Here is a 12,520-nt window from a genome sequence, read left to right as displayed (position 1 = left end):
CGCTTGCTCTTCCTGTATGTGGACGATGCGGCGTCTGTACCGGCATATCCGCAGCTTGCGCTCCGAGTGCGGATTGGTTAGATGCATCTTAAATGTTCAGCTGCCGCGTAAGTGGTATGATGGCGGAGGAACCGAGGAAGAATGAATGGACGACGGCGTGACAAGTTGCATGGGACTAGTCCAATTTGGGCTTTAGCTTGCGCTAAATTCGTACTTGAGCTGAAGTATACGAGGTATCTCCCCCTCTTAATTCCCTCAAGATGTGAGAACTCCATACTCTATTCGATTTGACATATTGCAGACATGTCTGGCCTCGAAATTCCGGGCCTTGTTGTAGGCGTTGTGCCACTTGCGCTGAAAGCCACTGTCGAAGCGTGGAAAGTACTCGACGATACCGTTAGCTTCTCGGATGATAGTGAAGATTTGGTTATCCGTCTAGAGACACTGAAAGCTCATTTGGGCATCTGGGCAATGAAAGCAGGGTTGACCGAAGGCGGCCTTCTTAGTGCGCTTTTGCCGTTTGAGGAGCTTATCGAGCGAACACTAAAACGTATATGCGAACTGGTCACGGAAGTCGAGCTGCAAGGAACAAAGTACGGACTCAAACCTCCAGAAACAGGCAGCGGCAACACAAAACGAACGAATGCAGCAATCGTTCAGATGCGGAAGAGCCTGCACGCAGCCCTATCAAATACCAAATCGCCAAGAACAAATATTGCGGTCAAAATAGAAGCAGATGCGGCTCGAATCGCGAATCCGGAACGAAAAGATGAGCCTAACGTCTTGAGAAGAATTTGTTGGGCAGTGCACGATAAGCAGAAGTTCGAAGGCTTCGTCAACACGCTTGAAAAGCATGTGAACGGTTTGCAGAATTTTGTTGTGGACCACGATCGACGAAAGTTGCAGCAAGAAGGAACTCGAATCACGTTGGATATAATCCGCGGGCTTTCCGAACCAGACGCTCTAATACATTTACGTGGCGCACCTATCTGGGACGACCAATTTTCGCAGATGGATATCAGCACCTTGGCGCGATGGAAAGCCATCGCCGTAACGCCGCCATCGCCACCAGTCACAACTACTGAATCCTTGAAAGACTGGAGCCTGGCCAGTATACACGCTGATGATAGAAGCCAGGTGCGCTTCATCAAGCGAGGGCTGGTCAACAACGATGCTGCTTATTTTTTTGAGAAGAAAGAGTACGACCCTAACATCACAGACGACGAGAAGGACATATTGCAGGATCGTATTCGCCAGCTCATGGCTTTGCTTGGAGAGGCCAGATCTCAGCGACACCTGAACACACTACAAGCACTTGGCTATCTTGATGATCCCAGTTACCACTGCTGGTGGATAGTCTTCCGCTTCCCGTTGAGCCCCCTGGACGTTCTTGATGACAAAGCGAATCGCCCGCTTTCCTTGAAAGACCTATACTCAGTGCCGTATAGACCAGCGCTTGAGGCACGCTACAGGTTGGCAAAGCGGCTTGTCGACTCGTTCGCTCGCCTGTACGGCAGCGACTGGTACCACAAAGGGATCAACAGCAGTAACATTATTTTCCCACAGATTTACACTGCAAGCTCGCGAGCTAGCTTCAAGTCAATCAATACCGCTCTCGTTCAAGGCTTCAATTACTCCCGACAGCTCACACAGTCTCAGACCATTGACCGCGGAAAGGTTCTCAATGATCTGGAAGCTGCCATCTACCGCCATCCACTGTACCAAGGGGACGCGGCATCAGGGTACCAGATACAGTACGACATATACTCACTCGGCTTGGTGCTCTTTGAAATTGCAATTTGGGGTCCTCTCATGGATATGTTTGTGCCTGGTAAGGGTAAGAAGCCGCCAGTGGCCCTATCGCCAAACATGAAGCAGTTTCATGAGGCGGAAGCATTCGAGCTCAAACGGAGAATTGACATGCGGGTCGAAAACGAGCTGGCGTATCGGGTCGGGACAAGGTACAAGGAAGTGGTGCAATGGTGCTTGAGTTTACGGGGTACCGTGACTGCACTTGAGTTCTACAACGCAGTTGCAATACCATTGGATGAGCTATGCAGTCAGTAAGATGAATGGAGTTGGTAGTTCTGCATGACTCGATCGAAAGGTACAGCTTGGTATCCCTCAGTGCTCCTCATGTGAGCTGAACCCTCATAGCACTCTGATGCCGGTGCCAGCTTGAACGCCTCCATGCCCAAAAGTTCCATCAGTGCTGAAGTGGGTCCTGGTTGGCCTCATTGCGCTTTGCCTGGTCTCGTCTCTAGTGCTCCTCCATCTCGGAGCCAACGTCGTGAAACTTGGCGTTCGGATTGTAGGTGTATGGCCTCTTGGTGGTCGGGGTCGGGATGCTGGTGGTGCGAGCAGGCTCAGGTGTAGGTGGACGTGCCCGTCGGCGAGGATTGAAGATGTTGAATGGACGGGAGTCGGCATTGGCATTGTTGTCGGCGGTCTTCTTCTGCGCTGCCTCGCGATTCTCCTCCCGCACCTTGGCCTCGTATAGCTTCTCGTACGCCTCTTGGGCCTTGCGGAACTCGCTTGCGTCGCCGTTGGAGCCGGGACCTTTCTTATCGGGATGGTAGAGCAAGGCAAGTCGGTGGTACGCGGCCTTGATCTGCGCGGCCGTCGCACTTGGGGTCAGATCGAGGTCCGCGTAGTATTTGCGAGCATAGCTGCTCTCAGGCATATTAGCGGTCTGAATCGTGGAAGCGCTGGCGGAACAAGTGAACGGTGTGTGCGAGGGAGTGGGGATCTTGTTGTTGTGAAGAAGAGCGTCACGACGAAGCTCACAGCGCAGTCTTAAACCTCTCATCATCAGCGTTTGCAGGTCTCCAGGCACCCAGGCAACACACGCGCGCACTATCGCAGTATTGTACGGCCCCGCCCAATCAGGCGCTTGCTTAGTGACTATGTGCAAGTCACAGACGCTGAAGAAAGTGTCGAGTGATCAACATTTATACAGGACGATTCATTGCAAGGTTGAAGCACATAGGTAATTCAGCTGCTGTGGAGAACAAGATGAAGCGTGACCGAGATTTCCGCCTGCTCGAGTGCCAGCACATGTGACAATGCAGTCACCGTACGTAAGCTTGCTGAGGGAGAGCACCAAACACATTTAACTCGAGGCGTATATGAAGCAAGTATTATGTTCGCTTCAGGTCTTCTTGAGACCTTGTAAATCCCGATCTGCGGCGGAACGACACTTGACTCACTTAACCCATCTCAGCAATGTCCAGCGGATCTCCACGCGAAAGATGTCGTGAGAAGACCTTTCGCTCTCGCTTCCGTATGTCGCAGAGATGTTATCGGAGCAAACGGCCGTGTCGGCGTTGCCTGAATTTCCCGCGTGCGCGCGCCTGTCTACTCCCCCTGGTCGTTCTTTCCTGATCCGCTACTCTCCACCAACCTTGATCTATGAGCCGCAAGGGTGCCTTCCGAAATTTCAGCCTTCTATAATCCCACGCTATGTGTAAACACTCGCCGTGAGATTGACGGCAGAATTTCATCTTGCCCAAATGCGGCGGCAATCACATGCAAGAGCTGCGAGCTTGTACAGGTACGCCTGCAGCAGCCTGATGTGTCTTCTACTGATAACATCGTAGTATTGCTCCACCGATTGCCAGGCAGCCGACCAGGTACGGCACAAGCTCATTTGCGAGTCTTCTTTCCTGAAGGAAATCTGGTCACCGCCCATGGGTGAGGAACAATCAAGCGCCGCATTCGATGGAGAGAGTGGCCTCCGCTCCCACAGGCTCTCGGCGTCCCTACCTGAGGCTCAGTCGAAACTTTTTGCATTTGACATAGACAGTCTATTACAGTCGTCCCGACGTCAAATTAAAATGTGCTCATTGAGCTGTTCATATAGCCATTCGTGTGGTACTTGACTCCGCCATTACATCAACGCACACACTGTAGGAGCTTCATGACTTTGTCCCATATTCTACTTAACATTACGCCGAGGGAATCACGACCGCGCTGGTGGAGCGAAGAGTCCGGCAGTTCTATTGATGGGCTCCCGAAAGCTCGCGGTCACGTTCGCACCTCGAGAGCACTTGAGTGACCCAATGAACGCGCCTGGTGCATCGCTGATCTTCGAAGCCACTAGCCCTTCTAGGGGTAGTACTTCCTGAAGAACGCAATGTCCTCCTTCGAGGGACGGACTGCCCACTTGATCTCTTCCACACCCACCTTTACCCCATTATTTCTCTTGATCTTGACCAAGGGACATAGTTCTAGGCTAGTTGCCCTGCAATCTGGGCTTGCGAATGCAGTACTCCCATACATCACTGCGGTCAGTGTCAGTCCATCCGATCCCTCGGGTGTTATCGCAGCTGACTTACTCAGAGAATCGATATCGAAGTTTTTATCTTTGTCCCTTTTGTCGGTGCTCGACAAGTAGTTGAAAGCCGGAAACCTGTTCTCAAGTGCGAAGTTACGATCGGTGCAAAGCTTGTTGCTGATTTCCAGGACGGTTAAGTCACTGTTCTTAGGCTTTGACTGGGCTGACAAGATAGCGCTGGCGAGACCTTTGAGCTTGGTGCAGCGAAATTCGACGAAGTCATCACCTGAAGATCGTTATGAGCTCTGAGACGATATGATCAAGTGCTTACTCACGATCTGGGCGCGACATCTCATGGCCCAAGCCAAGAACTATGTTCGTAAGCAAGAACTACGCTTCTATTCTTTGATAGGGAGGACTGACCATGCCCAATCTAAGAGTGTTAGTGTTTCCCTCAGGCAAGGATCACGTTGACCTACCTCATGTGCTATAGTATGAGCTTCAGTGTTTTCAGCAATATATAGTCGATGCCGAAGACCTTTGAGCTCCTCAGGGGATGCACGCTCTCTGGGCGTGTAGCCAACAGTTGCAGAGCTCACCCCGCCAGAGCTCGCTTCATCTTTCCAGATTACGGCTAAGACGTCATTGGAGCCTAAATTGTTGCGTTTTCCATTCCAGTAGGCAGGAAAAAACTCTTTGAAGCAATGCTGAGGTATTCCAGCGAACTTCACCTCGGAGAATGCGAGGTTGTGGCCTGTCTCCTTCCCAGCTCCGCCACCGAGCGCTTTGCCCCACAACGCAATAGCCTGATTCAGACGGCACCCAATCTTCTCTTTCATCTCTGCTGTGGCGAAGCAGTAGCGGATCCGATTGCGATTCTTCAGGATCCCCCGTATTCGCCACGGTTGCGGGGCACCACCGTTGGAAAACTCTGCAGTCAATCAATGTTAGCGATGGACTGAAATGCATACATGAGGCCGATAGGTAGTAAGGCGATAATTGCACTTACGGCTACGCCATCTACTCTCCAGTGCAACAGATGCATTGCCAGAGGGAGCTTGAGCGCCATGATCGGGGTCTGGCAGTATCTCGGGCGAGCGCACATCGGGAAGCGGGAACGACTGATCGGTGGCTGATTGGAGTCCAAAAGTAGCTGATAATAACGGGCAGCCACGGTAGAAGCAGTGCTACGATCCGTGTCAAGGTCGCCATGCTTGCCGCGATGGGAATGTCAGAACGTTTTGCGCTAGCGAGGTCGAGTGAAGTGAGGCCCACGAGGCAAGCCTGAAGGCAGAACAACTCTTCAATTGGCTGCATTCTATTTGAGCATTGTTGGGGCCCGTGCTCGTGCTGTAGCCAATAAATCTTCTTCGTTTAGATCACATGATTAAGCTGCTCCAGGTATCCTTCACTCCTGTCATATCAACCCGGAAATGATGTAGCACTTACCTGATAGAACCATTATCGCAGCTTGCTATCGTCTTGAGGGAACGATACTTTAAAAACCTCGCAATCTTCAAACAGCAACGAAAAGGTATATATATCACAGGGAACGCAATTGGCACTTAGAAAGGCTTTGTCGAAGTTGTCTAGAATTCTTTTACTTTCGAGGTCAGCTGCGAGGATATAGCCTCGCCCTTGATACGGGAAGGCGAGAAAAGAAGTGGCATAACAGAATGTTCCTTGATGATAGGTCAGTACAAGCGTTGTTCTCAACATAATCTCGTCTATCCCCTTCACTACCATATGTGGATCAGGGAGTCTCTGGATAACCAGTCAAGAGTCCCTCACGTGGTGCCTGCAGGCGAATGTCACTACATATATAGCAGTAAATATTATTTGCTCCAGATTACTCTCTTGCTTGTTGGCCCCGTCGCTTTAGTTCAAAAGTGATTCTAAACATGAACACGCACATGATGGAGCAACTCTATTATCCTGCTGATCATGTTGACCACCGCACGTGTACGATCGAGTGATGCTTCAAATTGATCAATGTAACGGAGAGCACTGAAATATCATCATATTCAAATTAAATAAGACTAATTTACCTTCAGTCGATATACAAAATATTTCCCTCAATAATCCAATATTGCATCAAGTACTCAAGTTCGATACACTCCGTCTCAAGTAGCACTGCGACGGCACTGACTATTACCCAGATTCTGGAGTACACACTCTGAAACAACCGGGGCCTTGTACCTTCTGCGCTCCCCGAAGTGCAATCGCCCAGTATACCGTCTATCCCAGTTTCTGATATGTTTGATAACTTCGCTATTGAATATAAACTCTTACTCATCATTAGATTGGTATTCGATGGCGCGAAATGACCGCGTCATCCTGCGCATAAGCATTGCTGATGTCCCAACACATGCACATCAGCCATGTGCTGGAATATACGCATTTCATACCCTATTGTGCGACGCGTCCAAGCAGCGCAATGGAAAGCTACCAACATGAGGTTAGAACTTTAGTAACCCTGATATTTATCATGATCAAAATAGCCTAGAACACCCCGCAATCTACAATTAATAAGTCGCACCGGTGCCACAGTCGATTCTCGTGCAACCACACTGTGAAAGTTCAAGCCGTAAGCATACACTATCGTTGACTTATTCGGTATAACGATGATATCCTGGTGTGCGTAAGTGGTGAGCATCATCAGCATGTTGGACTCTTAGATACGACTACAATCAATGATTGCATTGATTATCCGGTCGATAATCACGAGAATGTGCCTCACACTACTATACAGTAACGGACCCAGCGGCGAGGTATAAATACCACGCTCTCACAATTACATTTCAACATCAAAGGAAATAACCCACGGGCTTGCTACTACTGAATATATAGAGAGCTCCCAACGATATCACCATCTTGACCACAAGAATGAAGGCCTCCATCATCTTCTCCGTCCTCGCTTCCAGCGTCGCCCTCGCTGTCCCTGTCTCTGACATGGAAAAGCGCGCCAACACCGCTGTGTACCTCTGAAACGACCGCAACTTCTCCGGCTACTGCGTCCACATCACATCGCCCAGTGGAACCTGCGTACCGCTCGCCAGCGACCTCAATGATAAGGTCAGCTCCGCAGGACCTGACCAGGGAAGCTTGTGTTACTTCTTCGTGTAAGTGGCTTGCGAAATACTACGAAAGTACGATTGGGACATAAGGCGCCTGACATGGCTTGCACAGTAACGCAAACTGCGATGACACTGGAGACTTCTTCCATGTTGAATACCCCGGTGTTGCTGATTTGTCGAAGACACCTGTCAATGGCCCGACTGGAAGCACGAGGAACTTTGAGGACAAGCTTAGCAGTTATCGATGCACCTCTGTGTAATCTACCGGTGTATGGGAGGTGTGGAAGCAAGAACAAAACGCTAAGGTTATGCTTAATGGAAGTGGTAGTGTTTGCATTCTCATCCTTAAGGTTGAGCTATATAGAAAGGTCTTCCCTTCACACGTTGATCTGGTGCTTCACACTCTCGATAATCTTATCCATCTGGACGAGGTCATCAGCCGCAACCTATGACTGTCTCATGCATCGCATTGATGTCTTGACACAAGTTCATCTCGACGAAATAAGGCCCCAACGTGGCTATTGGGTCTATCTTCGGTCTAGCGTGGCGCACCCGAGAGCCGAGCATGCGTACATCTGATCCCAGAAACAACAGCACATATAATCTGCAACGTCAGGGTGGCGAAACGATAGTGCCGTTGGCCAGAAAGTAGGCTTTACACGAAGAATGAGCTCCACCTGTGCTGATACGTGCGCCAAAGAAAGACGCCAATATTCGTGCGCCGAGAATAGCAACAGCCGGGTCCTGCGGCTGAGGCGACGCTAGGCTCCTCGCCCGTAAGCTCCAATGCCAACCCCACAAAAAGGATCTCTGTGCTTCCGCTAGCTTGTCACCTCCCGAGAATTCATTTCGGAACCAAATTGACGACTGGCACCCTTTTGACAGCCCCTTTGATAGCCCAACGTCCTGATGACGAACCCGTGCGTCTCGCAAAACGGCGAGTTGCGCAGAGCACCGTCTTCGGAACGGCGAATCAGCGAGTGGTAAGCTCACTGGAGAGATTCTCCTCTGGGTAAAGGCGCGCTGAAGCTAGCGAATGATCTACATAACGGGGGTACATCGTGCTGTTGATTGTGGAACCTGGAAAACGCCGTTCCTCGTACTCGGCGCACAGCTCCTCGTCAGGCCTCTACCTGGTGCTTTGCATCGCTGTACTCCGCCTGCTTCCGCACTATATAGTATGTAGCTATCGCTTCTCTCCTTTCGTCTCCTCGTCCCTGGTCACGCCCACACTCGTTCATCATGAGAGTTGTTTCATTCCTGGCCATCGGCCTGTTCTCCGGCGCCTTGGCCGCTACCGTCTCGAACGACGCCACTTGCGGAGGAACCAACAAATACACGTGTCTTGGCAGCACGTTCGGAAACTGCTGTAGCAGCGCCGGGTGGTGTGGTTCTACATCCGCGTACTGCGGAACTGGTTGTCAATCTGCCTACGGCAACTGTGGTAGCAACAGCCCCACGAGCAGCAAACCTGTAAGCAGCAAGAGCATCGCTTCGTCCACCAAGTCTTCCTCAGCACCGGCCTCGACATCCACGAAGAAGGTGTCCACAGATGCGACCTGCGGCGGTTCCAAGGGCTATACCTGCCTTGGCAGCTCCTTCGGTAACTGCTGCAGCGCCAACGGTTGGTGTGGCTCGACATCAGCATACTGTGGAACCGGATGCCAGTCTGGCTTTGGAAATTGTGGAAGCAACAACGGAGCTTCGAGTACTGTGCTAAGCAGCACCAAGGTCACCTCCGCCACCTCGAAGACTTCCGCCGTCTCATCACCATCTGCGACTGCGTCTGGCTCAGCCACCCAGTGCTTGACCGGAAAGAAGGTGCCCTACAAGGTCTCATCTGATGCGGCCTACTCCCAGCTTGCACAGCCGTACAACCTGCGCTTGCCGTACAAGCCTGCTGTTATCGTTCTGCCGACAACGAATCAGCATGTCCAGGACGCTGTGGTGTGTGGTGCAAAAGGTGGCTTGAAGATTCAGGCAAAATCTGGTGGCCACTCTTATGCAAGCTTCAGTAGCGGAGGAAAGGATGGATCGATGGGTAAGCTTACTTGACGAGAAAGGCCACGGGACCAAGGGCTGATATTGTTAGTTATCGATTTGGAGTCTTTCCAGAACGTCGCTTTGGACACTTCGTCTGGCGTTGTCCAGGTCGGCGGTGGTGTGCGATTGGGCAACCTCGCAGATGGTATCTACCAGCAAGGCAAGCGAGCTCTGTCTCACGGCACTTGTAAGTCAAACAACTCAATTCAAACGCATCGAACTAATTTGTTGCAGGCCCCGGTGTCGGCATCGGTGGACATTCCACTCACGGCGGATATGGCACAACTTCGCGCAGCTGGGGTCTCGCCATGGATGCTATCACCGCCGCCGATGTTGTCCTCGCGAACGGCACCCTGATCAAGGCCAGCTCCACGCAGAACTCCGAGATCTACTGGGGCATCCGCGGTGCCGCTGAGTCCCTCGGCATAATCGTCAATTTCTACATGCAGACCCGCGCCGCTCCAGAAAGCGTCACTTACTTTGCCATCCCCTGGACCGGCATGTTCGACCAGAAGTCCACCTTCACGAACGGCTGGCTGCGCCTCCAAGAAATCGCGCGCAACTCCTCCGTCATCGACAACCGCATTTCCTTCGGCGTCTACCTCGACAACGCTGGAACCTTCTCCCTCTCCGGCTTCTTCTCCGGCACCGTCGCCGAATTCAACTCCAAAATCAAGCCAGAGTTCCTCCGCAACATGCCCACCGCTGGCACCCCGACGGTCAAATCCTACGGCTGGTACGACTATCTGGTCCTCCTCGGCGGCAAGGACACCATCAAGGAGCCTACCACCGGCTACGCCGAGCACGACACTTTCTTTGCGAAATCTCTTACCGTCCCCGAGACCGACGGGCTCTCTGCCGCCGCGCTGAACGCGTACTACGACTACATCAAGTCCGGCAGCGTGACCTTCTACTCCATCATCAACCTCTACGGCGGCCCCGGGTCCGCCATCAACAGCAAGGACACTACCTTCGCCGCGTACAGCGACCGCGACAGCTTGTGGGTGTTCCAGAACTACGGGACGGGTGCGGGTGCCGATGTCGTGAGCTACATGAACGGCATGAACGACGCGATCATCAAGGCGCAGCCGAATACGAAGTTTGGCGCGTACCTGAACTACGTGGATCCCAGCTATGATGCGGCGACCGCGCATAAGCTGTACTACGGGGATGCGGTGTATGCGAGGTTGGCGGCGCTGAAGAAGGTCGTGGATCCGGCGAATGTGTTCTGGAATCCGCAGAGTATCGGAGCGTAAAAAGAGAAAGAGCTTGTAATGTATAGATAATGTTAATAGATCTTTTTCACCGATATTGATGGTTTCGTTCAGTGCTAAAGGTCCGGGTTTCCTGCGTGTTTTTGGAATGACGTGAGTTGCTAGACGACGAAGCCACGCGGACTACTTCACCCAACAGAGATGTTTCCGAAACTGCATCAGGTGCTTTGACTACTTCCTAGTCATGAAGCTCGGCACAGAATTCAACTCGCTCGCATTGGGATATGGGAGCGCCTCGAGTATCTCATGCCCGCTGATTTGCAACAGGGTGTCCTCGCTTCTAGCTCCCCACGGTGGCGATCCGCCGACTTTAACCCCGTGTGTGGGTTTCGGAACATAGATAGACAGAAGACGGGGTCTGCGGTGTTTATCGTTGCACGTTCACAGCGATGGAAACAATTCATTGCTGCATTGGTGCATACTTTAAGCTTGCGTGCATTTACGACTTTGGTCTGTTGACTGGTGCAGTTTGGCCGCTCAGCCCTGCATGAACGCGAAGCCGATATATTGTTACATCTTGTAGCGAGCCTATCGTCTATTCCCTGTCTCCCACCCACATTTCTTTACAAAAGCAAGCGCCCCTGGACTTTACTATAATCTATCCGTTCACGCCTGTTGAGAGACACCCCGAGAAACTCCAGAAACCTCTAACAATGGTACCCCGCGCCAGACCAACATCAAACTCGGTGACGTCCCCCAACTTCTAATGACCATTGTTGAAGCGAGGGTCCCCAGGCAAAATGCCATCAGTACCGCCTGACGTCCTGATACCAGATCCATAGATAAGCGTATCGTATCCTACACCATGTGTCAGTCACGTTCTCCCTACCACCCTGGTTTTGAACTTACCCGCCATGACCTGCAGCTTCATCGCCCCATCCACAAAGTACTCCTGGTCCTTCCCAATCACCGGATCACCAAACGCGTTATTGATAAACTTGAGCACGCTCTCCGCATCCTTGGCATGGAACTCTGCGATCCCATCGTATGGCGCGACCTCCTATTCCCCAACGTCAGCCTCTCTGTGCCACTCTCACACTCACGATTACGAAAATGAAGGGGCAGAGTTACTCACCACAGACCCCGTATCCTCCAACGACTGAATAGCCACCCGACTCGCTTGATCCGCATGGAACTGCACATAGCGCTCAATCAGCACCCCCGTACCCTTCATCGCGAGCGTGAGATCCGCGTGCACCGTCTTCCAGTGCTCATTGGCCTGCTCCTCGCACAGGTCCGGGTTCATCTTGAACAGAATCATGAAGCGGAAGTACGGCTGGCGGTTCGAATCATGGTTCAGGTAGGTGCCGGGTGCGTATTCGGAAAAGGTGTAGGCGTGCGGGCATTGCTTGTCGTCGGAGGAAGCGGAGGGCGAGCAGTTTGTGAAGTCGGGGAGGCTTCGGGTGCAGGTTGTGGTGGAGTTGATGTCGGGAAGGAAGGAAGGATGGGCAGTGGCGAGGGAGAGGAGGGAGGGCACGCTGAAGGCGAGGGCGGAGAAACGCATCTTGAAGAGCGCAATTGGTGGGAGACACTGGTTTCAATCGATTGAACTTAGATGAGAGATCTGGTGGTGCTTGTGCGGTGCAATGAAGGTCTGAATGAGGGGGTATGGAGAGGGTTTAAATGTAGGTTAAGGTCCGTTTGGGAATGCACAGCACAGCACCTACCAGGGGAGGGCATGGAAATCATATCGAAAGACGGCGCATGCACCGGGCGATGCGCGAAAAAGTTGTGATGATGCCTGCATTACAATACGTTCGCCGCTCAAATATCTGCTGTGTCTTTGAGCGAAGGGCGGGGGGCATGTTGATAGGGTAATGGCGCAGGCACAATGTCTTGAACAGCCACTT

At 52.0% G+C, this 12,520-nt stretch overlaps 6 protein-coding genes across 6 annotated transcripts; 3 read left to right on the top strand and 3 right to left on the bottom strand.

Moving 5' to 3' along the window:
• The first annotated feature begins 135 nt into the window (after positions 1-135).
• On the top strand, positions 136-2,164 carry CC84DRAFT_411 (uncharacterized protein). The gene has a single exon (XM_018186101.1). The coding sequence runs from the start codon at positions 304-306 to the stop codon at positions 2,065-2,067; it is 1,764 nt and encodes a 587-aa protein (XP_018041528.1). The 5' UTR covers positions 136-303; the 3' UTR covers positions 2,068-2,164.
• A 96-nt stretch (positions 2,165-2,260) lies between these two features.
• On the bottom strand, positions 2,261-2,683 carry CC84DRAFT_1210836 (DnaJ-domain-containing protein; the record flags this gene model as incomplete). The annotated part of the gene is made up of 1 exon (XM_018182323.1): positions 2,261-2,683. One exon carries the CDS (start codon positions 2,681-2,683, stop codon positions 2,261-2,263), a length of 423 nt encoding a protein of 140 aa, XP_018041527.1.
• A 1,424-nt stretch (positions 2,684-4,107) lies between these two features.
• Positions 4,108-5,345, bottom strand: CC84DRAFT_1210835 (uncharacterized protein; the record flags this gene model as incomplete). The annotated part of the gene is made up of 6 exons (XM_018182322.1): positions 4,108-4,283; positions 4,338-4,562; positions 4,612-4,647; positions 4,700-4,709; positions 4,756-5,205; positions 5,286-5,345. 6 exons carry the CDS (start codon positions 5,343-5,345, stop codon positions 4,108-4,110), a joined length of 957 nt encoding a protein of 318 aa, XP_018041526.1.
• A 1,952-nt stretch (positions 5,346-7,297) lies between these two features.
• Positions 7,298-7,613, top strand: CC84DRAFT_1079046 (uncharacterized protein; the record flags this gene model as incomplete). Its single annotated transcript, XM_018173822.1, has 2 exons — positions 7,298-7,398; positions 7,466-7,613. Coding segments are annotated over 2 exons (249 nt in total), but the record flags the coding sequence as incomplete, so codon positions are not given.
• A 612-nt stretch (positions 7,614-8,225) lies between these two features.
• Positions 8,226-10,726, top strand: CC84DRAFT_1132701 (FAD-binding domain-containing protein). Its single transcript, XM_018175944.1, has 3 exons — positions 8,226-9,394; positions 9,446-9,583; positions 9,631-10,726. The coding sequence occupies exons 1-3, from the start codon at positions 8,596-8,598 to the stop codon at positions 10,650-10,652; spliced, it is 1,959 nt and encodes a 652-aa protein (XP_018041524.1). The 5' UTR covers positions 8,226-8,595; the 3' UTR covers positions 10,653-10,726.
• A 568-nt stretch (positions 10,727-11,294) lies between these two features.
• Positions 11,295-12,174, bottom strand: CC84DRAFT_1132697 (uncharacterized protein; the record flags this gene model as incomplete). The annotated part of the gene is made up of 3 exons (XM_018175943.1): positions 11,295-11,468; positions 11,520-11,670; positions 11,746-12,174. 3 exons carry the CDS (start codon positions 12,172-12,174, stop codon positions 11,374-11,376), a joined length of 675 nt encoding a protein of 224 aa, XP_018041523.1. The 3' UTR covers positions 11,295-11,373.
• Between the last annotated feature and the right edge of the window lie 346 nt (positions 12,175-12,520).

Source organism: Paraphaeosphaeria sporulosa (assembly GCF_001642045.1).
Source record: "Paraphaeosphaeria sporulosa strain AP3s5-JAC2a unplaced genomic scaffold CC84scaffold_1, whole genome shotgun sequence".
NCBI lineage: Eukaryota > Fungi > Ascomycota > Dothideomycetes > Pleosporales > Didymosphaeriaceae > Paraphaeosphaeria > Paraphaeosphaeria sporulosa.
Note: the sequence above shows the minus strand (reverse complement) of the source record. Positions and strands in the feature narration are given on the sequence as shown.

Excerpts from the sequence above, each read along its gene's own strand:
- CC84DRAFT_411 (XM_018186101.1), top strand. The coding sequence starts at position 304 with ATGTCTGGCCTCGAAATTCCGGGCCTTGTTGTAGGCGTTGTGCCACTT.
- CC84DRAFT_1132701 (XM_018175944.1), top strand. The coding sequence starts at position 8,596 with ATGAGAGTTGTTTCATTCCTGGCCATCGGCCTGTTCTCCGGCGCCTTG. Across the intron at positions 9,395-9,445 it reads AGGAAAGGATGGATCGATGG|TTATCGATTTGGAGTCTTTC; the intron begins GTAAGCTTACTT and ends TGATATTGTTAG. Across the intron at positions 9,584-9,630 it reads AGCTCTGTCTCACGGCACTT|GCCCCGGTGTCGGCATCGGT; the intron begins GTAAGTCAAACA and ends AATTTGTTGCAG.